We start from the raw sequence: 27,212 nt of genomic DNA, 5'->3' as shown, positions 1-27,212 counted from the left end.
AATGTAACACGATGAGCCTGAAACCATTCAAAGAAGAAAATAGCTCCGTCATCAACTCACCGAGAACGTTCATCCCCCATTTGTACTCCAGGTTCTTCCTGGTCTCTATGACCGGCTCAGTTTGGTTTGGGACTATAACCGACACTTTTTTCAGCACCGTCTGAACCTGGAGGGAGGACAGAAACACGCTTCAGATTGATCAGGGGGTTCAGACTGTAATCAAACATGATTCCAATTCACAACTCGCAGAACCCTAATCTTGTAACTCATATTGTGCGCGAGTAAACAAAAGCCTGGCAGCAGCACAACACACTCAGATCCGTGTTTAAAGAAAAGTCAAACAGGGAACAAGAGATTCTCACATAAAGACAACAAAGAGAAAGAAAAGAGACAAGAAGGTTAAAAGGGGAAGGACAATTCCTTCCTGCAAAAGCTATTATGCCTTTTATGACTTGAATGAATCCCAGATGAGCACAAACAAAAGAAGCAGTAAAACAGAGATGCAGACAGAAAAGAGAGAGATGTGAAGAATAAAGGAAAAGGGAGAAAACAGAAAATAAATCAGGGAGAGGGAAGTCTATAAGCCGGTGCTCAGCAGTGCTCCCTGTTCACCAGCAGATGTCTTACTGTGGTAAATAAAGACGTAGCATTACAGATGTAAAGAGATTAGCAGGAGCAGAAGGGCTGACCCTCACCCAGTCCAACACAGACAACTTCTAATCATTCAGACACACACGCAGAGCAGAGAGGGGGGGATGGGGGGGGGGGGGGACGACGACGACGACAGGATTTGGACAGAAGAAGTCGCATCATGATTGAGACTTGGATTATCACATAAAAATGATCAGCGTGGATGAAGCGTAGTCCCGTCGTAGTCTTTACTGTAACTGTAAGTATTTAGACGGAAAATCTAAATCATATTTTTCAGCCGGTGTTCAAAGTGGATTATTTCCGATAATTTACTTTTTGCATTTTTTTTTAAATATCCTTATCACCCAACAGTTTCAAGCAATGGTTGTGTTTGTTATTTAATAATATAGAAATTATTTATTTAATTAACAGTTGGAAATATAAAATGTAAATGTACCGGAACCTAACATATTATTTTAACAAAAACAACAGTAAAATAAAACCTATCAGATGAAAACTTCCTCCTGATTTCCCTTAAATCTGTCGTTTTATTTGAGGAGCTCCGCTTGTATTCGCACAATTTAAAAGTTCATCTTTAAACTGGATAACTACACTTCAAAAGGTTAAACTTCTGTACAGTGAACATGAACAGGAGGCAGCTTTAGCCTTGTTGGTCCGCAGTCGAAACCCTTTGGGTCAAATCATCCCGTCACTCATCCCTGACACATGCAGAACACATTGTGTCTGGAGTTTAGAGAACAACCAGACTCTCCAGTGAATAACGTGCATTTAACTCACTGAAGTTTGTTCATTCTGTCAGACTGCTCAGTTAATACCTTGTAAAGACCTTTGACTAAGCAAATAAGAAACAGAAAACACATATGAGGTCTTGGGATGATCAGAACATGTGCCTACTTTAAAATAAAATATTTCACACGGTAAACACAATAATTCTGAAAGATGTCACATTGTCTAAATAAACACAAACCAAATTATTTTTGGAGTTGTACGGAGTAGCTCATCGGTTCTAGAAGATGTAGGTGAGCAGTGTAATAACCTTTTAACTTGCTGCCAGCAAGATCTTTAGGAGGTAAGCATCATCTTCACTTAAACCGTAAGAAGTCTACGACAGAGGGATGTGAATGTTGAACTACTAAACCCAGGTTGGTTTTTTTTACTTCCTTCAAGAAAGTATGAATAGAGGGACAAGATAATACCTGTTGAATAAACTACTGGATGATACTTCTTTATCATTTTGCATTACTGCACACTAACAGTTGAAAGCCTCTCTAATTAATCGTTTTTTCAATGAAGTTCGGTTTGAAAGTCGAGTTATAAAAGATCCATTACAGTGTTTATAGCATGACACACCATTGTTGGCCAGTATTTGCCAAATAGTCATTTCTGTCCTTTATCCCATATCTGTTACATTTGTATTTTGATGCATACAACCGTGTAGTGTGCACAAATAAAGAGTCAGAGTAAGAAAACAGTCCCAGAAACCTATTCAGATGCTGAGGCTACCTGTTGGAAGCAGGACTGCACCAGGTTCTCAGGGAAGAGGTTTCTGAGCAGGTCGAGGAAGGCGTCCAGACTGCTGACCTCCTGGTTCTTCGGGGTTGAGTTCGTCGGGCCCTCCCCCCTCAGTTTGGGGTTCCCAGGGTGGATCCCCAACACCAGGACGACCCCGAGGATGGCGGCGATTACAGTGGTGGACATGTAGTACACCATGGCTCTACTACCCATCCTGCCACTGGAGCGGGCATCCAGACCAGCCAACCCTTGAAGAGACAGATGACCATCAGTGTTTGCACTCATCATGTAAACACCATGTACCGTGAACGTGGTTCAAAACTAACACTTGCTGTAATTAGCATGTAACACTTAGCATGCTAGTTTGATATCTTGTACACTTAGCCACGGTTAGTTAACGTTTAGCATGTTAGTGTAATATACTTAGTTACGTATTAGCGTGTGAGCATGGGCTCTTCCCTATTTTCCCAGGGTCCTATGTTCTTCATATCAACTAACATTGTAAAATATTTCGGTAAGGGATATCTTCGCAGTTCAAATTACTTCAGGAGATATCTCTGCAACACAGCGCATAGACGTCAACGTCTACAGTGTTACCTCTTCACATTCTGTTGATAATGTTAGTTCATTTTTTTTAATGTTTTGAATTTGAATTCTGGCATATTACACATTGAACATTTAAGCGTATAACATTTAGCATTTTTACAGTTAGCATGGTAATAGGCAAATGTTAGTATAATGTACGCATGTTAGCGTGTTAGCATGTTAGCTAAACGCATGTTAGCATTTAGCATGCACTGTTAGCATTACTCTCAAAGCACAGCTTGCAGCTCAGTCATTCGTTAGAAGTATTTTGTTAATGGCTTTTCAACCAGAACTGTGGGTAAAACACAAAATGATTGTCTCAATAAAGAAAAATAATTCTAAATAAATTAAGAAATGGATGTAGTCCTATTGCCAGTTGGTAGTACAAAAGTTACTCCTAAAATGCTAACCTATGTACAGTTAGCATGGTAATAATGCAAACATTAAGCCTGTTAGTGTAACATACTTACAGGGTGTAAGCATTCCACATGTAAAGTTAGCATTACTCTTAGTACAAACTGAAAGCCATTAGTTTAAAAGGGAATCTCATCGTCTACCAAAGAGCTAAAGGTCAGGATTCATGCTCTAGGGGTCCTTAAAGCCCGATATAACATATTACACTCTAAAAATGCTAAACTGACAAACCAACCAACTTTACCTCCATTGCTACTACACATTGGTTTGGGCTTACAGTGTTTCTATGGTTACAGTGTGACACACCTGTGATGAGACTGGAAATGATTAGAGGCAGGATGAGCATCTTCAGCATCCTCATGAGGATTTCTCCAGGGAAGGAAACCATAGTGAGGGCGGAGTAGTCCTTTACACTCATGTACCGCAACACCGTCCCAAACACCGCTCCCATGACAACACCTGAGGAGAGGATAAGAGGGGGGGGGGGGGGGGGGGAGAATGGGAAGAGAGGAGTGGATAGGAGAGGAAACAAATAGTGTTCTATTAAAGTTTTTCGAGTAGGGATAGATGTATTTGGACCAAAGTAAAGATAACGGCTACTGTATGTACTTGGTTAAATGTAAAGATAATGACAATTGGTACAAAATAACAGCCTAAATATGAGTGATATCTAAAACTCTTCACAAACCACATGCTAATAGACTCAGTCTCTAGGTTTTACGTGGACCCACTGAACTACTTCTCTTCCCCTCCACAAAAGTGTTCTTTACATTTGACATGTAAGAGACCGCTGACTAATGACAACCGTCTACTGTAATGTAAACAGGTTTAAATCGGGGTTTAAATCTGGATGACGAATAACAGACAGAAATAACACACTTCTTGAGTTTGCAGAGGCTTTTTTTTGTACAAAGAACACAACTATGCAGAAACATAGCAAAATGTTTACAGAGGCAGAATAAATACGAGCCAAAGATGTCTCGTGGGAAAATGATCACGGAGTCCGTACATCTAGTATGCGTGTTAATATATGCTGCAGCACAAATGGCAGTTTTTTAACATTAAAAACTGCGATTAAACACAGAATAATTTAACAATAGATAGATGGATAGATTTCCCAGGCCATGCATACCCAAAACAGTGAGTCCCAGCAGCAGGTTGTGGGTGTTGCGGCTGCAGTGGCCGGCATCTTTATACGCGACTTCTGTGTTGTCATCTCGCTCGCTTTCTTCTTTCTCCTTCTTGTTTGTGTTGGACTGGTTGGCTGTCGACTGGCTTGTCATCCTGCCTGTGGAGACAGTGGGAGAGACGGGTTTACTGATGGAAGAATACATGCTTCAACATCATTAGAAAAAAAACGCTGGCCTGCACCTGTGGCTCTTTAGCTGATTCATCAAATGTAAAGACGCTGTAATGTTTATAAACTATCTTATGTAGTATTCTTCTCCAGTGGCTAGTGAAGATTCACATTGTTGGCTGGCCGACAGAGCTACATACCACTCACTCACACAACAGGAATGTCCTCTGAGCATTTGGTTTGGCTTCCTAAAGGTAAGAAGCATGACTGCAGGCAATGCAGAAACAGCAGCCGATGGCTAAACAGGACTAGAAGAAACAGCTCAAGAGATGCAATCTGTCCTCTATATGGAAACTGCCAGAATCTAAATACTACACATTATGGACTTTGCTGATAAAGGAAGAGAGATAGCCGATGTTTGCGTTAAAGAATCAGTTAGGAGCTGTGAGATGCAGCCCCTGGCTGTCTGTCCATCTGTGACTGACAGGTCAGAGTGGAAGTTACTTATTGGATGAATCCATGCTGGAAGACTTCAGGAAAGAACAAGACTAATGCCTGGTTCAGACTACACACTATCATCCAGATTATAGCCCGACCATCGGCCGTGTTAGGGTGTCGGATCGTAAACAACTAAGCGCCATCTGCGTCTATTGATCATTTTATCCCTTGTAGTGTGTCATAGTGAACAAAAGAATATGCCTCATCTGGAAAGCCTCATGACGTCTCGACATGACATGAATTTATGTTGCCTTACACGACGTGTTCCCTCACGACCGCGACTTTGACCAATAGGAGCGCAGAACGCTCTTCAACCGTAAACATGGAGATGCAAAAGAGGAATGATGTGAAAGATAAAGATGTTCTTGGTGCTGCAGCTGGAACTGTGAAATAGAGGAAAGGTCAGTCAAACTTTCTTTCTTTTGTTATGACAACCAGCATCATACATGAACATGTACGTTCCTATTCCTGGAAGTCTTTCCCTAGCACCTCCTTCCTGATGACAGTGTGTGTCGTGGAAGATGGCGAGCTATGACTAGTTGTGGACCAACGTGTAGTCTGACTCTATAATCGTCTAATCTGACACAGTGACCATCGTAACATACACAATTATTGTGTTGTCTAAACCCAGAATAACCTGTGTGAAGCTGTAATAACTAACATGCTAACACGCTCAAGTTTAGCAGGTAAAGGAACCTCTTAGTTTTGAAGTGTTAGCACGCTATTGTTTGCTAATTAGCCCTGAACTCAAAGTTTTGCTGAGGCCGATGGTAATGTCATTCATTTGCAGGTATTGAGATATTTCAGTGTGGACTAAAGAGGTGGACCGCCATGCTTAAAGTCCACAGCACTGGCATTGCTAAAAGGATAATCTGGCATAGATGGAATTCAAGTATGATGTCTATCCAAATGCCATTCAGCAGCATGAATAATCAGAAATGATGCAGCTCAATGTAGAAAAGGCTATATAACATCAACACTATTGCCTATAGAAGTCCACATCCATCATCATCGTCACCCTAAAGCCACAAACAGCTCTACAATAAACAGCTGACAACTGTTAATAATTATCAGTCAAAGTCTATTTTTTGCTCCTGTGCTTCAACAGAAGATTGTTACAGACGCAATCACAAGTCATCACCTTCAACACGAAAGAAAGACTCAACCGGTAAGAATGTGTCCACTGTCCAACAACACTGCACATTTAAACTCCATGGAGACCCCACCGCCACCATCTCTGAACATTAATCGTACATAAACACATCTTGAGAGCAGCGCAGCCGTGCCAAATCCATGTCAGAAGTAAGAATGGCACATTTACAAACAGTCTGCCTCAGTGAGACAATTGCAATCAGACATGATTATAATCCATCATCTGAGCGGATGGCATTTTCTGCAGCGGTAAGAATACAGTTGCAAACAAAAGTATAGTAGACAAGGGGGAGTACAAAAGATGTTACCTACTAGTTTGTCTGCTCTCCCGCTTTCACCTCCACTCTCTGGCCATATCTCTGCCCCCTTTCTAGGCTCTGCAACAGTCGCCAGTCTGGGCACAAAGACGGATTGCCAGTATGATCTAAAATTGTATATTTTGGGGGCGGAGAATGTCCTGCTAAGTTTCAATTGCAAAGATATAATCCTCAGAGAACGAAGTACTGAGGAGAGGAGGGGGGAGGGTGTTCCACTGTTATAGTCTTCACAAATCCTCTTTTCAATCCTTGTGCCATTCTTAACATGAACATTCTTTGGTAACGTCAGTCGACCGCATACGCTTTAGTTATAAAGCTGTCTAATAGGGGGTGGGATGAGGAATATAATCATCATCCCAGCCTTTTTATATAACAATGAACTCATAGACCAGGTGGGAAGATTTCTTTTTTTATCATCATAACTCAAGGTTTGGTGATTTTTAAAACCACTAAAGGGATTAGACCCTTTCCATATTGGCAGACAAGTTAGATCCTGACAAAACCTGGTGGCTAAACTCAAAATGAAGAGGTCATCAAGCGAGGATAAAGGCTGGTTTGCTTTGTTTGGCAACTTTTGGCAATGCGGGTCAATCTGTGATGATATGTATATGGTCAAGAACTTCCAAATAATATATATATGTAGAAAGCAATTTAAGCCCCAGTCACGTGTTGCAGTAAGAATAAGGATGATTGTCGTCCTCTCCGGCATTGAAAGCTGGATATTAAACCTTTGTTTCCTGAGCAGGTCAGATTGAGGCCCTGAAATAATGAAGCAACAGCATGTGTCCTGCAAGGAGGGCGGCGCTGAGGAGTATTAGCTGCGAGGACATACTCAGGGACCTAAAACTGCTCTGCAAATCTGTCTTTCTTCCCCAACAGACAGATTATTTCCTGCTCCAGGAAATGTCAGAGCCGCCTCGAGACGAAACGTAGCTGGCCTCTAGGAACCAGCACCTACTGGGCTGTCCTGGTGGCTCTGTTCTGAGGAAAACCAAGTATTTACAACCTTCTAGGGTTGAATTTGACTCTTAAGTTTCTAATGTTTCCCTTGAGTTTATAGGTACACAGGAAACAGATGCTGATCAGCCTAAAGAGGGACAATTGGCAATAGACATGCCTGTTACATCATATTATAGCTTAGCATCCCTAATTAAACAGAGCAATACAAGTCAGCGGGTTCAGACTGTTTGTCCAGCAACATGACACAGGTGTTGTTCCTCTGCCAGGTAGGCTGCGGACCAGAAGGCTTTTTTCCCTTTGAAGGGAAGCCTGGTACTCTCAGAGAGAGCTTTGTAAACACATGTTAGTGATGCGAGCTGAAGGTAGAGGGACTTCAAAGTGAGTCAAAGAAACGAGGAAGTAACTCCTGCTGGTTTGCTAGTGGTGGCGTAGCTGTTTACACGCTCTCATGGACCAGATACAGCCGCGGACACAGTGACTCTCCAAGTGAAGCAGACTGGATAAACATCAGGGTCCTCAATGTAAATACTCTTGTAGTCCATCAGATGTGTGATGGTGACCTTCGCGGTGCGTGACAACCATCACAATCAGTCTCCACATGCAGTCATGTACTTACGACACATCTTCTTAATCGTCATGGTTTCCAGAGAGACGGGTCACTGATGACAGAATGAGTTAATCTCCCAGAAGAGCAGGCTTTGATTACAGCAAATGAGCCCAAGCTGCTGAAGTTGAAGGTGCACATACCATCAGAGCAGAACACGACTAACTAACCTCAGTACTTGCTTCAGTGCGGCTGACACAGGCTTGACAGTGTTAACCCCCCACCCGCCCCCCGCCCCCTTATATCCACATAAATGATCCAACCAGGTCACCAGCGAATCACTGATGTCGATTGAAGAGATAAAGCAGATGCACGTTGTCTATACATACAGCTATACCTCCCCCCTCCCTCGCCCTCCCGGCCTCTGATCTCAACTTAGATGTTACAGTAAGTTTCAATAGCTGTGATAGAGATCAACAGAGAATATATATATATATATATATATATATATATATATATATATATATATATATATATATAGTTACAGCGATTAATATACATTTGTGGTCTAATGTTCATCAAGCTTGAAGTATTTAATGCATGCTGCAGAATTATAGATCTACTTTTAACAAAAGCATGCAATTATTTTAGTCATTTCCCAAGAACAATAGTGGGAAGGGATGACTTGCTGCATGTCTTTGTGTCATATATCATCGTGAACTCACATTTAAAGACGTCACTTTGGGCTCTTGGGAGCTATGACGACCATTTTTCTCCATTTCTTGGCATTTCATAGACTAAATAATCAAACGATTAATGGAAAAAGTAAATTATTGTTAGAGTTAGAACCTAAATACAATGCTATGATTATAGAGAGTTTAGCCACTATTAGAGGACATGAAATTAGTGGAACTATTACAGTATACAAACCAATGGAGTGGTTTCCCTGAGGAGACGACACATGCAGATTCTCTCTAAGTCTACATGTGTGTGTATTGACACATATTGTTTCAAATTCATCCCTATTTGTGTATGTGTGTGTTTGTAACTGTGTGTCTCTGAGGATTATTTCCAAGGGTTGATTGTTTGGTGTGAGCTTTGCAAAGGGATGGAGATATAATCCCCCACCCCCCCTGATCCTCCCCTTGTTCAGCAGAGGGAGATGAGGATGGTCACTGCAGCTCGACATGTGAGAGTTCATGTGTGTGGTTATCCGTACCAAAACTGTATCAGTATGCAATACATTTAAATGAATGCATTGTGTGCAACAAATGAGGGGAGACGCCTACTTTTGAATCAATAATGCACTTTTTTATTTTAGCATGCATCCTGGCATTTACCAGCTGCTGCTGTCTCCAGTTCAGCGTGCTGTGTGGAGGGTTTAGTTCCTCTGCAGGTTTCTTACTCATCAGGTTCTACGTCGGTTAAATATTCTGAAATCTAAAAAAGTCTCTTAGCAAATGCTCTCGTTTTTTGTTACGCACGAGAAATCTCTCCTTGCAGAAACACACATATAAATATCAATATATCAAACGCACACGCACACACACACACACACACACACACACACACACACACACACACACACACACACACACACACACACACACTTCAAAGCAGAGCGGCACATAATTCCTTCAACATATGCACAACTGCCATCCAACACGTGTCTGGTGCATGGCTTTAGCAGATCACTGCAGCAGGGCGGTAAACTGTGTGTAATAACCCTCTTAGTGAAGGTCAGATGTGGAGTCCACTCGGTGCATCAGTGGTTGGATGTGACCACACGTGGGTCAGTACGTGTCCTCACTTGGCATGCTTTACCGCCTTACGAGGTATTTTTATAATTCAAATTCAGTATCAAACACAGATTTGATGAATGCTGTTAAACTCAACCCTTTCAGCGAACAAAGGTTTCTCACTCGTGTTTACAGACGACACAAATTGGTCTGGTCTGGATCACATCAGTCTGTCCTACCCTTTGGTTTTTATCACTGCAAGCTTCAAAGGATTTAGCTTTGCAATTAATTATTTTCATTATTGATCAATTAAAAAATGCTCATCACAACTTCAAGAGCTCAATGTGGCATCTTTAAAAAGGTCCTCTTTCCTCTCATTTCATTTCAAACAATCAATTATCAAAACCTTTTTGGTTCATATTAAATTGATCAACTAATCCTAACATGTAGCATTAAATACTGTACATGTGTGTATGATTGATGATATGAAACAGTGAAAAGCAGCAAATCACATCTGATCGTCAGTATTTGAGCGCGAATGAGAGAAAACACTTGTGCGCATGTTTGTGTGTGATTTTACTCTGCATGTGTGTGTCCACAAATTTCCAGCACACCCCCCCCCCCCTCTCGGACGATAATCTGAGTGTATTAATCTGTTGTTTGAACTCCTTAAGCACAGACTGTCTATCACATCTGCTCTCTTCACCCTCGCAAAGCTCTGCTATTTATAAACTTTCTCCTCTCGCTCCCCTTCTTTCTTCTTTCTTTCTTTCTTTCTTTCTTTCTTTCTTTCTTTCTTTCTTTCTCTATCACTCCTCTCTCCAGCAGGGATGAATTTCACACAGCTCATTTCCTCCGTACAGTAAATCCATCTTCTCATTTGGCCAACAGACGCCTTGGTAACTCCTTAAAGCAGACAGCGTGCTGAAACAAAGCTGATAACTAATAAGATATTACAGGCCCCCTCATGTTCACAGAGCAGATTTAAGTCAACAGGTAACTTTGCAAAGTCAACACCAATAACTTAACACATAATCAAAATCACTGCAAACTAAAATATTTCCAATAATCACAACTTATTGAGCCCCAAACAATCAAAGAGAGCCATTCAGAGACCAAACTAATCGAAACAGCGCTGTCAAAGGTGACGAATGATCCAAATCCTCTGCATGTATCAGCTGTGATGAATGAGCACGCTCAGAGGTGGGGGGGGGGGGGGGTGACCACCAGGAGGCAACTGGGCTTACCTGCTGTGTGTCGCTGTCTCCCATCCGACAAGAGCGAGGCATCGGGAGAGACACGCACGGAAGAGAGGAGGGATGTGGAGATGCAGAGGGAGAGGGGACGGGAGGCAAAGTCACAGTCTTTGCGTCATCTGAAAAAATGTGCAGATTAATACAACAGCTTGGTGTTCTGAGCCCCCCCAACCCCATCTCACCCTCACTCTCCTCCCATCCCTCCCCCCTTCCTTTTGTCCCTTATTCACTTCCTCTCCATCACAGGTCTCTCTGTATTGTCTTTAACTGTTTGTTGTCAGTGATGATCACGGCGAGCAGGACGGGAGAAAGACAAGAAAACGAGTCTAAAAGGATTCAAGAAATGTGTTTGTATGCAGAAAGTATCTCTCGACAGGGAGGGAGTTTGGGATATCCAGCAGACATGGTGGAGGGGGGGGGGTCATGATCAAACTCCCTTCCACAGGAGGGCGCTATGACTCTGCACTGAGTAGAGAAATCTGCACAGTAGCCTCCGTCTGAGGGATCCTTTGACAGATATCAGTGTCAGTCAGTGAGGCCTCGATGTCTACTGAGGCCCATGCTACATACTGTACATACATGGGTCGAGCTCTTTCCATGAAGCCAGACACCATCAATACACAGAATCTGAAAGAAATGTAGAAAGAAGTTGAGGAGTTTGTCATACTGGGGACACACTCTGCTGTCTCGGGAAGAATGCCAGCCTATGATTGGGCTTCATGAGGAAGCAGGGATTGATTTATGAGCGTAGCTTCTCAACTGTCACATACAGAGTTGTGTAACAACGTGACTTTGCTCTGACAACCGACAGTTGGACTCTCCTGAGGCCTTTTAATCCAAACTTAAAACTCATCTTTAACTTTCTATTGCTTATTCTTTCCTTATTTCAGGCTTTGTAGCTGTTGGCTCTCAGTCTCAAAGGATGCTCTGTCTCTGTGTCTCTCTCTCTCTCTCTCTCTCCCTCTCTCTCTGTGTGTGTGTGTGTCTCTCTCTCTCTCTCTCTCTCTCTCTCTCTCTCTCTCTCTCTCTCTCTCTCTCTCTCTCTCTCCTCTCTCTCCTCTCCTCTCTCTCCCTCTCTCTCCCTCTCTCTCTCTCCCTCTCTCTCCACGTTAAGTCTCCCTATTTAACAATAATAAAGCAGTATATAAACATTTTATAAATGGTTTATAACACACTTAAATGTATATTTGTTGGCAAATACATTAATTAACACTTTGACTCTGCTTATAACTACGTTTGGGTATCGTTTGGATTTTAACGATTACGACTGCGGTTCTTAATGATTCCGATTCTTTGAGGGGGTCACATTATGCTTCACATTCACATTTTTCTATTAGGTTTTAGTGAGAGAGTGGATGCATCAACAGCTGTTTGCTGTTGACTAAACAGAGCAGGAGTGATGGCGCACGGCCAGACCATAGACTGTGTGAAGTAGAGTTGTTTCTTAATGAATACTTTGGAATTTTGGAACTAGTTCTCAACACCCAACTCTACTTATAACTACACTATACTGGGCTGTGAACTACTTTTAACAATATTTTAAATACCGCTCATAAATGATAAATAGGGGGATTGAAAATAAGAAAAAGTTGGTTTATTATCGAGCACTAACAATGACAAACATACATGCACGCATACGTACAATTCAAACATACACTTCCATGCACATGCAGAGCCACACACACTGTAACACACACATAGTCCCAAAGGAGTGACAGATGGAGAGGGGCAGGACGGGAACAGGGGCTTGTACAATTGGGCCGGTGCCTCCATTGTGCAGTAGGTGCGCTGTAAGTCTATCCTCTACTAATTGCCAGAGCAGTTCAAACACAAAGTCTGCCTCTGAAATCCAATCCTGCGGGGTGTTGTACAGTGAGTAAAGTTTACAATGTGTAACATTTTTCCTCTGGAAATAAAAGGAACAAAACATGGCTTTTGGAGGAGGGGGGGGGGGGAGGTTAGGGGATGTGGAGGAGAGCGAGAGAGAGGACTGTGGGGTGGATAAGTGCAAAAACGCAGAGGGAGGTGAGGATTGTGTTGCCGAGAAGGAAGACGTAACTGTAAATAGATCATTCACTATCTAGGCTGCATGTCTAATACACGGGCATCCAGACTGCAAGTGGCAAGTGAATGAAAGTGTAGCCGCTGTAGGTGGATGGAGTCCCGTAACGAGACACCGAGGGGGGACAGATAAGGAGGCGAGGACGAGTGATTGAGAGGTGATCTGTGGAGGGAGAGAGCGAGGTGCTGTAAGAGGAGAGGGATCTGCGGGGCAGATGATGTAAACAAGACGAGCAGAGTGTGTGTGCAGGGCGACGGCTGCATGGCGGCATCTGAAGCAGTTTTTATAAACTAACAGTGACCCGGCTTCTGAACCAACAACACATGTAGAAAAAAATCTAAACAGACAGGCTTGGAAAGGGCAGACTGCCAGGTAATGCAACGCAACGCCCGTCTGCATTTTGCACCCATTCAAACCTGTTTCTCATTAAGCATTAAACAGAATTACCTAAATAAGTCCTCCATTCCCCTAATGAGGGTTTGCAGCTTCGATGCTCTCATATTCCCCCGCTCTCACAATCCATTTCTCGAAGGTAAACATTCCATACACTAATTTCACTTTTGCGCTGGATAGACTTGTAGGCGCATGTGTTTTGTTCCTCAGAGCGAACATGTGTGTGTGTGTGTGTGTGTGTGTGTGTGTGTGTGTGTGTGTGTGTGTGTGTGTGTGTGTGCATACTTTTCTCAGCGTGCATGTGTGTTGTTTGTGTGTTTACGTGTCGTCTGGCTCCAGACCATATCACTCGTCCTCTTTGACCTTTAGTAAACTGTGAAATTTAAATTTCAAGCTTGGGTTGCTTTTCCTGCACAATCCTACACCTGTGCCAAATATTTCCGTGGGAAGTTGGACAGCAACTAAAGCGCTGCAGCCAGCAGCCTCTAAGAGAGACTGTGAGCCACACAGACAGACAGACAGACAGACAGGAAGTGACACAATCATCAGAGTCTGACCCCCCATGTGAATGACCTCACCTTTGACCCTTTACCTCTTTACCACCATGGCTGCTGACTGGGGCATTTCCAGGAGGCTTTGGCTAATTGGGTCAGATTGGGCAGAGAGAAGCATTATGCCTGAAATTGGAAACATATGCAGCCGTACCCCAGTGTGTATGGTAATGGTAGCAATGGCGGTGCAGCAAAGAGAGGTTTGAATTTAGTGGAAAGAAGGAGGAGGGAGTGATGCGCAGTAGGTGATGTGAATGATGGAAGGAACGGCGGAAAGGATTGAAAATGAAAAACAAATCAGTTGCAATGAATGTGCGTGAAGATGGAAGAGGAGATGATGCAGGACAAACACCGGGTACCTTCGGGAGGTCGAGGATCAGTAATTGAGGTCTGACGTCTGACTCGGTGGCTCATTTGTGGACAGACAGACCGTAAGCCTCACCCTGACAGCTCAGCTCAGCTATTTGCAGTAATTGCCATAATAGCCACCTTCCAATTACGCTCAGATCCGAGTTTCAAAACGAAGGAGGACGTCCAACGCGAAAGCAATAAGTTGATGTGCGATGGCGTTGCATGTGGGAAAAAGACTTCCTCGGAGGAGTCGGAGGTAGTAAATGTGACATCTGGAAATGAGAATTGGTTTAAGATGTCAGGATTAAAAAAGGTGGATCACGAGCAGCAGAAAATGATTTGAGTGAAACTGATATCAGGATGTGAGACACGGTGTGTGGTGTTGCCAAAGGCTTTGCAAGTTCCTCAACAAAAAAAGCATCAGTTTTGTTTTAGTGAAAATCTGTTTGGGTCATGACAAGTGTTGTTTGTCGAAAACACGTAACCCCAAAGGAAACAAAGAGAACCGCCGTAGAGTATTAAGTTATTCCCTGTAATATATTGTGACTTAAAGGCTTTTGGTGACTTTAATGAGACATGTGAAAGTATGAAGAAAAAAACCTCTTACTCTGTCCTCGATTGTGAAATTGTTGCAGTTAGTTTTGCATGTCTGAATGCACGCATGTGCGTGTGTGTGTGTGTGTGTGTGTGTGTATAAAAGAGAAAAAAGCAAGCGAGCAAGAAGACGACATTTACACATCCCTGCCTTTTCAATCGTCATCTTTATTTGACCGCTCCTGTCCGCACTAAGCTAACAACTTTCTCTTGCTCTTTTTTCTCTGACTCCAACTCTCACTGATGCACCCTGAGGCGAAAATATCTAAGTGCATGCAGGACAAGTTCAGACAAAGAAGGAGATAGAGAGAATGGTGGGAGGGTAGCAGGGATTTCGAGTGACTGACACTAAATGCCAAGAGGGAGGAACACTGCGAGGGAGACACCAGGCACTGTGTTTATGTGTTGATGGTAAAGAGCATCTGCTGGAAGCTTCTCCCAAATCTAAATCGAGTGATGCGGTGCGGTGGGCATGGTTAAGAGAAACGGAAAGATTTGAAGTAGACAGAGTGTGTAAATGTGTGTGTGATCGTGTGTATTTGTGCAATCAGTCAATGGGTGCAAGTACATCAACGCTCCCCTCCATCTGAGGGTATTGACAGTGTTAAATGTCTCCGTCCCTGAGTGAAGACTGCACTTTAGTCTGCCTCTCTATACAGAAGTGACCCGTTTTAGCGGCTTTGAGTTTGAAAAACCTCTTTTCATGATCCTCTTCTCTTTCTGTGGTTCCTCTCCGGTCCCTATCTCTCCCATCCCCGAACTCTTTCATGAGCAGTCTCTCAGGGGCAGGGTTGTAACATAACCCTCTCCTCTTTTGTCTCCATTCTTTTCCTTATCCTTTCATCTTTTTAAACATTCAGGGGTAAAGGGGTTTGGTGAGATGGAAACCACTACTTGGTAAAGGAAAGAAAGAGATAGCATGTGAGAGAGGGGGAGGCGGGAGGAGGGAGAGGCAGAGTCTCCCCCCCACCCCCTCTGCTCATCCGACAATTTACGGCTCTCCTTTTCAACAAGGCCATTCAAGGTGGGGAGGCTCAGTGGACGCGCTGTTCTCGCGGGTCAATAGCAGTGAACCCTCGTCTGGTTTGTATGGGGACGACTTATCTGCTCAGAGGACCCGTTGAACTGTCTGTTGGCCTGCGCGTCCTCCATAGACCTCCATTGTGTCTCCGCTGGGCCTTCGCCGACTTTCCCCCAAAGACCTGTGAGTGGAGAGAGCAGCCAGTCAACAGCTCCTGTTTCCATCCTTTCAACTTTTAGAGGAGTCGAAGCCGCCTGCACTCATCTATCCAACATATACAAAACAAATAACTGTGTTTATGACTTTTAATTACACTGAATAACTGTAGCATATAACACTCATGAAAGTTTCATATAAGAAAGATCTAAGTGCACGCAGGGAAAGGTATTAAAACAAGGTATATGGAACTTACATTTACAAACAATATTACATCGACAGAACAAATCTGAAATCATCATCTAATTTTTAAATTGTTAAAATGTTAAACATTAAAGTAAATGTAGTTCACAGAAGAAATTACTGGTTTAAAAATGTAGGTGTTGCCATACTTAAAAGATATCCGGATTTGGAAGGACACCAAAGACTAATCTCTTGTTTCTTTGCCCGAGGCGTCAATAAATATTTTCTCTTTTTGGAAGCATGACCTTTCAGAATACGTAGAAGACCTAGAAGGGTTGTCTTGTCTGTAGCTTCAAACAAGAGGTTATTCTGGGATGCAGTACTTAATATAAGTACATAACAGTAAATAACAGCTGGTTGGCGTGAAGGGGATCAGGGCTGGGATAAGGGGGCCTAATGTTAACAATCGCCTCAGGCCCCCATATCAGTACGACCACCCCTGTTAAAATGTATGCACAGAATTAAGGATTTTTGCCTATTTCCATGTTGAAACATGTATCGGTGGTGCCATATGTATTTCTTTTTTTGTAAAACACTGGATGTGCCATGAAGGATGAAAGTAATAATTACAGAAGATGAGGTCATCAAGATTCCAATTATCCTGTCAAAGTGCTCCTCAGCAAGACACTCACCTGCCAAAGAGCCAGGCACATACACCAAAAAGGATCTGGTGCAAGCAAACAGGAAGCAATCTGAAAGAAGACTCGGATAGTTAATCCTCAGATTGAGCCAAATGAGATTATGTTGCACCCTGCATACGTTTGATGAATTGCGCCATCCAGCTTCACCACAACTTGTTTGTAATCATTTGCACTTTTACAATCCGTGCCAACACAACACTGCTGGTAATTCATCAAATTGTTTTCTGTTAACTGTGGGCGGGGATGAAAAGAAAAAAGTGGGGGAGGTAAAGCTAAAACAGTCACGCACATGTGAAGTCTGACTTTACAACTCACTCAATGAATGTTTGTTTGAATGCATCAAATCTAGCGAGCAAGAAATGTGACTTTTTGGCTAATTTTGCTCACTTAACGCTGGGTTATATTGTTTTATGTTATTACAACTCTTTGGATACATCTGCTCCCACATGTGTTACTCGTTGTAATGTTGTAGATCTCTTTTTTTTTTCATATACTAACCTTCTGAGGAAAAAAAAAACTTGGACTTGTCTTTGCGCTTCCCAGGAGAAACCGGAGTCATTGGTCGTGTCAATCTCGAAGCGGAGAAGAAGAAGTTGCGCCGGAAGTTGCTTTTATATCTCTTCAAAATAAAAGCGCGGTAGCGAGTCAAACGTTCAATCACAATACGGATATCTCAAAGCGGGTTTTACTTTGAAAGTCACAACCGGAAGTTGAAATTGTAACTCAAGCTAGTTTAACTGTTTGTCCGACTTTACGCGTTTCAGGCGGAGTTCAGTTCTTAAAACATTTGGCCAACTTATTTACCTCTTCACTTCTTCGTTCACATATTTGAACTGAGAAACATTTCCCCCGATCTGCCTTGGAGGAGTAACAACTCATGGAATATCTAAACGTTGTGGCACGTCTACATTTTTGACACTTTTCTGGGCTTATTAACTAGCCTTTTCCCCCCTTCAGTGGAAGCGCTCCCAGGACAGGAGAGTTTTCTGGTTTCTAACTTTCCTTTCCTTATTTTGTTTTTTTTGGTCTGATTTTTGGAGGGCACATGCGATGTCACGGACTATTAAAAGAAGAAAGAAATGTTCTGTCTTTAGTTTGGTAGTTTCCGCACGAAGGTGTTTGTTGATTTTATTTTTTTAAAACCAGTTGAGCAACTGGCGACAGGACTCTATAATCAATGTGGTGTCAGCTGGAAGGACGCGGGGTCCGGATCTCACCTAAACGGTATGTCTCCAAATCATACACGCTAGGCCTTAAATAAATAGTATTTTATTATTATACAGTGTACATATTTATTGATTTATAGTTATTGATGTATTCAGTCAGTTAGATACACGACTAGTTACATCATTTGAGTAAGAAACCCCAAGTTATTTAATTAGATCAGTTTATTTGGCTATGTTTTTCAGTATTTACTTATTTACCTACATTCATGCATGCAGACACAACTGTTTTTTTTTTTCAATTTCTTGAATTAAATGTTATATCTTACTTATTTTATCCATTCATTTCACTTGAACAGTCACTGTCCAATTCAACATCTTATTTTCTATGGCAGTCCTGCAGTTGTAGAGTACTTCACATTTTGTTTTCGTTGGCAGTCAGTCAGTCAGTCAGGTGAGAGCTACCGACTCACAATCCAAACCCGCAGGTAGATCAAATACAGATAATAATAAGAAAGAAACCTGCTGCAGATTTCTTTAAATTTATATTATCAAAAGATCAGGAGATGAAAGGGCTCCATGGGAGGTTTTTAGTGAAATATTGCTTAAGAATATATTAAAATTCACTATTACATCCTCTATACACTAAGTTTCAAAATGTTTCATCACACTGTACTATCTGATGCCAGGTAATCATTTTAAAAGATGAAGACACTTGTGTGCTATGTTATTGCATTACTGCAAATACAGTGGTGGAAGAAGTACAATGTAAATATACTCTTTTATTATAAGTCATGTGTTCAAATTTTGACTTGAGTAAAGGTACAAAAGAATTGGCATCTAAAAACAGTACCTATTTCAGAATAATGTATTGATGCACTAATATGTGCAGCTGGTAAAGGTGGGGCTTATTTTAATTACTTTAAATGCTTTAGCTGCTGGGTAGCTTGTGGATTTCCCCCTGGGATCAATAAAGTTTTATCTTAATGTAAAATATTACAACATAATGTATTTGTTGATTATCTGAATCTGCAAAGTAACAAGTAAGTTTTCACATACTGTCGGGTCTAAGGGGCTAATGTACTCTACATTTAGAGTAAAATAGTTCCCTCTAAAATGTATAAAGTAGCATACAATGGAAATACTTAAGTACAGGTACCTCAAAATTGTCCTTAATTACAGTACTTGAGTAAATGTACTTGGTTACATTCCACTACTGCACATCAGTCATCTTGTGAAAAAGAAAGACACATCTACATGACTTGAGAGAGATGTGACAGATTGCTGCTTCTTATGGCGCTACGGTTAGAGTGGAGCAGGCTGGATCTGTGCAGGCTGAGCGTGGTATGAAACGATCACAGACCTGGAATTAATGGGCTGTTTGCACAGTGGGACAGCAAGGCATTGTAAATGAGCACATGTGAGGCCAAGGCTTTTACTCTACCCTCCCAGGGAGAGAGAAGGGGAAAGGGAGAGGGAGGAAGGACAAACATTTACCTGCAGCCTCTCCTGTTGTCACTGTTTCTGACAGTCACACTCGGATGCATTTCAGACCGCTTAGTCAGACAAACAAAATCTGCTGAAAGATGTGAGGTGCAAACTGTCCTCCAATCAGCCGGCCTCCGCAGACATCTTCCACCCCCGTCGACTTCAAAGTAGGCAGGATTAGGTTAGGACGGGGCCTGGTCCTAACACTAACACAGAGTGCATTAACTCTCTGTCAGATGGACGTGTCTGACATTAGCCACGCATGAGGGGGGGGGGGCATTACTTTGTTAACAGGCTAACAGCACAGTAGCCACCGCCAGGTGTGGGGCTGCTTTATGCCATTTTTGTTTCCCGGGGAGGGTCTCACCGCCAGACGTCTCTGTACCATAATTCCCCCTGATTCCTCCTTCACTCATGCTGTCATGTGGATTAAACCCCCGTTGTTCACACTGGCAGCACTCAAAACAGAAGTCAGACCAATTTGCCAGTCGCCACATGTACTGAAGAAACACTTTCCTTCATTGTTTTTCTGCAAGTTCATGTTTGTCGTGTTTCAGAAGAGGAGGAGTAGCTGAGCGACAACGAGATGGTTGGATTCACGTGTTACTATGTAGGTGGCTCAGTAATAAAACAAAGTAGTCGTAATGATAATAATAGTTTTATTCAATTTAAGTCGTTTAATCAATTAGAAAAATAATCTGCAAGTGTTTGCATAATCGATTTATTGAAAACATTTGTTTAAATCTTTAATGCATTTTAATAATGTGAGTGTTTTCTGCTCTCCATCGTCTTACACATACATTATAGTAAATGTAATTGTTTCGGGTTTTGGACTGTTAATAAAATAAGAAATAAGAAAATCACTTTAGATTTAAGGAAATTGTGATTTATTTATTTATATGTGAAAAATTAAAACAATTGTTGCAGCCCTAATAATATTTATATAACTTATACCTTCAGTTATACAACATTGGTGTACAAAAAGGTGCTTTACAATTAGTAGAAACCAGAGAAGGGTGACATTAAACGTAAACAAGTACAATCAGTAATACTAGTAAAGAAATAAATACATCAGTAATATATAAAATGGTAATACTTAGTGGTTCAGAGGGAGAGAAACACTGCATGTTAAGAGACTAGTTAAAAGCAAAACGAAATAGATCCGTCTCAAGCTGTCACTTAAAAATGTCCTCTGAGCTCATATCCCTGATATCCTTATAGGAATGTTACTGTATTGCAAGAAGAGCAATGAGAAGAGTTCTTTCTGGCGGATCTGCGTGAACATGGAGGCACATAAAGCAAGAAGAAACAGGCCGCTTCTCAGCCGTTTAATTAATACACAGTCACAATCAATGCTAAATAATTCAGGGTGCCACTGAGGCAGTTAATGTCATAGTTTATTCTGTTTATTCTGTTTATTCGTGGAGTTTTGCTTGGTGACGTCGTTGCTTTCGGTCTGTTTGTTTAGGCCCTACTCCTGTGGTTTCTGGGTTTTCTTCCTGTGCTCATTTGGAAGTATTTCAAGATACGGAGATTAGGATTAACATAAATGTGTAGTCTTGAGTGGGGTTTTATTTACTAAGTGAGGTTTTTGATTTAGAGAGACTGGGATTTCCGTGTGTGTGTGTGTGTGTGTGTGTGTGTGTGTGTGTGTGTGTTCGTCTGGTGGGGGGGGGGATTCAGAGTGCTTGGGTCTGGTCCAGAGGGCGGAAGAACGTTGTGGTCCTCGTCTAGCCTTGCAGGGAGCGCAAATGATGCGTGTCATTGTAGCAAATGGAGCATGGTGATGAAGTGCTGCTGCTGCTGCTGCTGCTGCTGTTTTACAAAGAAACCACTTTGGAGAGTGTGCTTGTCGGCCTTTTGTGTTGTGCCGGAGTGCTCCAAGAATGCCCTTAAGAAGCATATAGCTCTCCTGCAACAGAAGACGCACTCACACATATACTACAGGCCTGTCACAATAATTACCTTATCGTCCTATCGTGAGATACATGGACATGATCTCAATAATGTTTAACTAACCGAACAAAGATCTATGAATTGTACATGTACACAGGAGTAAATACATCACATAATGCACAAATATCTCTGATTTGTACAACATACAATGCATTCATATGCATGGTGTTCAGCCTACACTCTCGTATTAATCTGTAATTGTACTGTATGATATATGGACGTGACCTCGATCATTCTTTGCTGACCTCAATATTGCCCGTTGTGTTTACATGCGTGTTTGTTTACTAGAGCTTGGCGACATGGAGAAAAATAGATATCACGATATTGTACGGTTGACTATTGGTGCTTTCACAAAATATTTACAAAATCATATTTTCGAAAAATTATAATATAAGATCAAATCTTTACTGCAATGCAGCCTTTAAAACCAGGAAGAGGCACTTATTATTATTATTGTTATTGTTATTATTATTATTATTGTTATTGATGTTATTATTATTATTGTTATTATTATTGTTATTATTATTATTATTGTTGTTATTATTATTATTGTTATTATTATCATTATTATTGTTATTGTTATTATTATTGTTATTGTTATTGTTATTATTGTTATTGTTATTATTATTATTGTTATTATTATTACGTTATCCAAAACATAAGTTGATATCTAGTTTCGTATCACCATTCCAATATAATATCTCTATACTGCCCAGCCTTATTGTTTGCATAAGAACATTTTAACATTTTAAACAGCAGGTTTTTCTCTACCACTATAAGACTCAGGTGTTGCACAGACGGAGCCAAGATCGGTATTATTTATTGTTTTGGTTGTGTGGTTTTATTTTATTAATGTTGCATTTATTTAGGATATTTCAATATTTTCTTGCCATATTAATTCCAAATGTCTGAATATTCTTAAGAATGAAAAACGCTCTTTGAAACGACAAACATATCGCTCATCGCCATCATTTCTGGGCCAATTTATCGTCCAACCAAAGCAGTTATCGCGTCAGGCGTGCTGTCACTAGAATGTGTGCTGTACACACTTTGTTTACCTGTTTAACTGCCGTTGGCTGGCCTCTCCGTGTTCGAGGGGTGTGTTTACAGCCCGGTTTACCATTCAACTTTCTTTCATCACCTGAAACACCTGGGTTTGTTGGCACGTCTGCTGCGTGGATCAGTAGCCTGAACAGACAGGAAGCTCAAAGCACTTTGATGGTATTTATCGTCCGCATGACAAGCACTTTGAGCACCCGCAGTGACTGCGTGAGTGATGTGTCGACCAAACCTTGTTGCTCCTCGCCGTCTGCTTTGTGTCCAGGGTGTGGCCCTGCTGAGTGCATGTCCTGTCACTGAAAAGGGCTCATTCAATTGTTCACACACACTCACTGATGATCACTGATAAGTCACCCACAAGCAAACACACACATACACACACGGTTGTGACTCCTTCGCACTTATTTTCTGTTGCCTTTACACGTTTTCTTTCTCTCTCTGCTGCCCGAGGATACCGTGAAGGAGCCTCGCCAGTAAAGCTGCATCTCTGACATTCTGATCATTCCACCTATTTTAACTCTTTCCAAGTGACCTCCCTGCTTTGAAACCAACGCCTACACTGACGCTCACCTCTTCTGAGTGCTGGTTGAATGCCATGCCGCTGTACATGCCACATGGACGGGTGACTGGAATATTACCCCAGTTAGTCACAGGTGAACCCCCCCCCCCCCCCCCTTTGAAATACAAATGAATCACCTCTACCCGACTTATGAGTCATGTTTCATCCAGATGATGTCAGACATGACAAACTACCTAAAAGGTCTCCTGCACGTCAGAAGTGTTTACATTTGGCTTACAAGAGGAAGTGTTTTATTTGACTTTCATGTGTCACCATGTAACATACCTTAATGTATCTTTGAGTTATAAATAACACAGATCTGATAACAAATGTGATCATCATTCGCTCTGAAACAAATGTCATAATTTGTATTTAATTGCGTAGCTTTAACCTTTTTTAATATATATTTTTAGTGAAACATTTCCTATTAAAATAATTCAGTTAAATATTTACTATAATTTAATTCCATTAATTTAAATTAATTAGATACACTAAGGCTGCAACTAATGATTATTTTCATTATCACTTAATCTGCTGATTATTGTCTCGATTAACCGATTATTTGTTTTCTCTATAGAACATCAGATAACATGTAATAAGCTGTAAATAAAATACACTTTTAATAATAATAATACATTTTATTTATAGAGCGCTTTTTAAAAGGTACTCAAAGACGCTTAAAATAACATTTTAATAACATGTTAGTAACATCCTCAACATCTGAGAGTGTAAATGTCACCTGCTGCTGGGTGACTTCAGCCCTAAGAGGATTTATTACAAAGATTCTGCAGTATTTGTTTCATATTTCTGCTTCACAAAGTCGACTGCCAATGCTTTTATGATAACAAGCTGCACAAAGCTTATTTAATGCAGGTTATTGCAGGCAGGGTGTTTATAATCGTGATCATTGCACATCACTTTATATAAAGTCTTTCAATCCAAGGCAGATGTTTTAGATCATATTCAGGCATCATCTTTTCAAATGAAAACAAACTCTCCCCACAGCGCAGGTGTCATACTTCAGCAGTACTGGAATGATTTGTTCTAATTTGATTAGATTAGCTCTGAGGTAAACCACGTGTTAAGGAGATTCCCAGATTCCTGGATCCTAGAAAAAGATTCAACAACAGAAAATAAAAGGAAAACATCATGCCCTTAAAGATTTGTCTTCTCGATTTTCCTTTTGCTGTAAAGTTTCTGACTTCCTCACATACCAGGTTGTCAGTGTCTCCCCTTTGAAGGTCATCTCTTTCAGAATCTACAGCGCTCTTAGCTGAGCTCCATCTTCCCACATGAAGACGCAGAGGGCGACCTTGCTGTACTTGGTCCTATTTTTCCAAAAGTTCTGCCAAGATTTTAAAGCCATACCTCAGAGTCGTAAAGCTGCAGGCCGCCAGTAAAACCTCTTAAATGAGGTACTTAGGTTAACTGTATAAGCCACAATTTGCATTGTATAAATTTACATTGTCTCTCTGTTTCATCAGCTGATACGTCTTGGGAGTGATGCACTGGCTTCCCCTGGTTGCCATGGTGATTGCCTCGGCCCTGCCCTTCCCTCACAACCCCGTGTCCAGGATCGCCGCAGCGACGACAGAGCATCGTCATGACCCGGCTGCTCGCCTCGCTGCTCCGCCTGTGGACTACAACTTCCATAGAAATGCCTCGCAAAAGGACTACAACATGGCTGCTGCTCTTAGCCAACACACCAACAGACAAAACCTCCAGAACCGTAAGGATTATGTGAAATCCTCCGCTGAAGAAAAGACTTCCACCTTCAAAGTGGAGACTCAAGGAACATATCAATCTAATAGCAACTCAGGCAGCGATGACAAAAGCCGTGTGGATGTTCCCACAGAAGAAGGAACGCTCAGGACCGAGGATATCTCCCAGGATAACTCTCTACCAAAGGACTACAAAGCTGACAGCAGCAGCAGGCGAGATTACGCCAGTTTTGTGGACTTCTCCAAGAAGGACAATCTTCAGGACTCTACAGAAAGACTGTTGTCGGTTTCTACTGCAGAAACCCATAATGCCGTCAGTCCTGCTGCTAATCTACCGGGTCAAAGAGTACCAGAACCAACTGTTCCCTCGGAGAAGCTGAGAGATGCACCTGCAGTCGGGACGGGAAGCTTGAACCTGGAGGCAGGGCTGGGTCTGGGGACCGGGCTGGACAATATCTTAGATGGAGGCCAGATGTTTCTGGATGCACATCCGCGAGTCCTGTTCTCTCCTTCCCCGTCGCCTCCAGAACACCCGCCTCTCCTGCTTATGTTGGAGACCGGCCTGCTGGAGGAGGACAGGGACGGAGAGGAGCAGGAGGACATGGACGGACACATTGAGGGTCACGGGGACCGGGCGATCGACAGGAGCACGACTCTGAGTTGGGCAGACTCTTCCGGAGTCACCGAGGTTGCCCATCCTGTGAAAAGGGATAAACGCTCACACGTGATCGACAGAAGGAGAGGGGAGAAGTCGGTGTGCGAGTCGGAAAATGTTTGGGTTAATAACAAGACGACCGCCATCGACTCCCACGGTCAGAAGGTCACCATCTTGCAGGAAATCCAGACCCAGACAGGACCACTCAAACAGTACTTTTTTGAGACTCGATGTCGCAAGGCCGAGCAGCTCAGCAATGCTGGCAGCTCGAGGGTCGGCGCGGCACCGAAATCTATCGGGACGGGCGTTGCCGGGGCCGGCTGCTTGGGCGTGGATAAAAAACAGTGGGTGAGTGAGTGCAAAGCCAAGCAGTCGTACGTCAGAGCGCTCACCAAAGACGCTAACAACAGAACCGGATGGAGGTGGATCCGCATCGACTCGTCCTGCGTCTGTGTGCTGCTTTCCAGAACCAATCAGGCAGTGGGGAGGGAGGTCTTGACGAGGAAGGGGAGAGGCTGAGAGAGAGCGAGAGAGAGCGAGAGAGAGAGAGAGAGAGAGAGGAGGGGGGGGAGTAGAAAGTGACACAGAGCAGAGCAGCTGTGTGACATCCTTCTGTGTGCACTTCCTTAAACATGATGGATTTGGTTATTTCTCTCTCTCTTCCATCCCTCCCTCCAAACGACTTTTGAATAAAACAAGGAGACCTCAATACTAGATCTTAGGGAAAATTGTCATATATAGAGATTTTTACTGTTTTTGTATGGTTTTATCTTTCATAATCTAAGTTATTTTTGATTAGTATGTAAGCATGTGTATGTCTTTGATATTAATATATTCCTTTATATGTGTACAATATGACACCAGTATACCTTTATGTATGCAGCTATGTATATCTGTGTGTATTTATAGAAGAAGTCTTCATGGAGTGGTAGGTCTCTCCAGTGTCTGATGATAATTCCAGCCTCTGGGCCGCTCGGGTTGTGAGAGGAAGGAGCGCCACCTACTGAGGCTCCATTTTACTACTCCCATATGGATTACCATGATTGTGACAGGACAAACTACAGCGTGGGCACTCTTTTTTTAGCATAGTTTCACTCAGGATGTGACAGTTTTATAGCAGGAAGCATCTCCGTGTGGAACTTGTTCAATGTGGTCCATGAATGTAAAAACCATGTGGTTTGTAAATGACATGACAAACAAACAAGCTAATTTTACCATCTGCTGGTTTGTTCAGTTTGCCTGCCAAAATGTGGTAATAAAGGATCTTTGTACTCAGCTCAATTATTGTCACGCCACTTAACTGATGTAAATATGCAGAATTTAATTCTCAGAGCACTCTGGGATTTATTTTGGAGAAGAAAATGCATCATAAATAGTTTCACTTCTGTAATCTGCTGAAGCTCGGAGGCAGTTTCATCAACTTTTTAAAATGCATTTAATAGTAGAAGTATTCTGCTCTGTTACTTATGTAAAACTATCAAATCCATCATTTAAAAATACTCCATTACAACATTTGTGTTCAAAATCTTACTCTGCAAAGTTATTAGGGAAGTAAGAAATGTAGGATGTATAAAGTGCAATATTTGGCGGAGTAAAGTGTACAAGTATTAAATTATAATTAAGCAGTTGAGTACTTAGTACCTGCAGAAGGGAAAGAATAAAACAAATCTACGG

General features: G+C 42.0%; 2 protein-coding genes and 1 long non-coding RNA gene across 4 annotated transcripts in view; 1 reads left to right on the top strand and 2 right to left on the bottom strand.

The window, feature by feature from the left end:
• LOC115011834 (excitatory amino acid transporter 2-like) overlaps positions 1-15,923 on the bottom strand; it is a 38,607-nt gene extending 22,684 nt beyond the window's left edge. The window contains exons 1-6 of one of the 2 annotated variants that reach the window (XM_029437070.1): positions 15,572-15,923; positions 10,917-11,044; positions 4,295-4,450; positions 3,469-3,621; positions 2,155-2,411; positions 61-166 (exon numbers count right to left, since the gene is read on the bottom strand). In XM_029437070.1, coding sequence (XP_029292930.1) covers positions 61-166; positions 2,155-2,411; positions 3,469-3,621; positions 4,295-4,445 — 667 coding nt within the window. In that variant the 5' untranslated portion in view covers positions 4,446-4,450; positions 10,917-11,044; positions 15,572-15,923. The remainder of the gene's footprint in view (positions 1-60; positions 167-2,154; positions 2,412-3,468; positions 3,622-4,294; positions 4,451-10,916; positions 11,045-15,571) is intronic. The other variant, XM_029437069.1, reaches the window with a different exon arrangement.
• A 36-nt stretch (positions 15,924-15,959) lies between these two features.
• Positions 15,960-17,510, bottom strand: LOC115011836 (uncharacterized). Its single transcript, XR_003832612.1, has 3 exons — positions 17,436-17,510; positions 16,929-16,988; positions 15,960-16,078 (listed from the first exon to the last, which is right to left on the bottom strand). It is a non-coding gene; the product is annotated as an uncharacterized LOC115011836 (long non-coding RNA).
• A 127-nt stretch (positions 17,511-17,637) lies between these two features.
• Positions 17,638-26,819, top strand: ntf4 (neurotrophin 4). Its single transcript, XM_029438000.1, has 2 exons — positions 17,638-18,161; positions 24,647-26,819. Exon 2 carries the CDS (start codon positions 24,666-24,668, stop codon positions 26,055-26,057), a length of 1,392 nt encoding a protein of 463 aa, XP_029293860.1. The 5' UTR covers positions 17,638-18,161; positions 24,647-24,665; the 3' UTR covers positions 26,058-26,819.
• The last annotated feature ends 393 nt before the right edge of the window (positions 26,820-27,212 follow it).

Source organism: Cottoperca gobio, chromosome 8 (genome assembly GCF_900634415.1).
Source record: "Cottoperca gobio chromosome 8, fCotGob3.1, whole genome shotgun sequence".
NCBI lineage: Eukaryota > Metazoa > Chordata > Actinopteri > Perciformes > Bovichtidae > Cottoperca > Cottoperca gobio.
This window is presented reverse-complemented; position numbering and strand designations above follow the sequence as displayed.

Excerpts from the sequence above, each read along its gene's own strand:
- ntf4 (XM_029438000.1), top strand. The coding sequence starts at position 24,666 with ATGCACTGGCTTCCCCTGGTTGCCATGGTGATTGCCTCGGCCCTGCCC.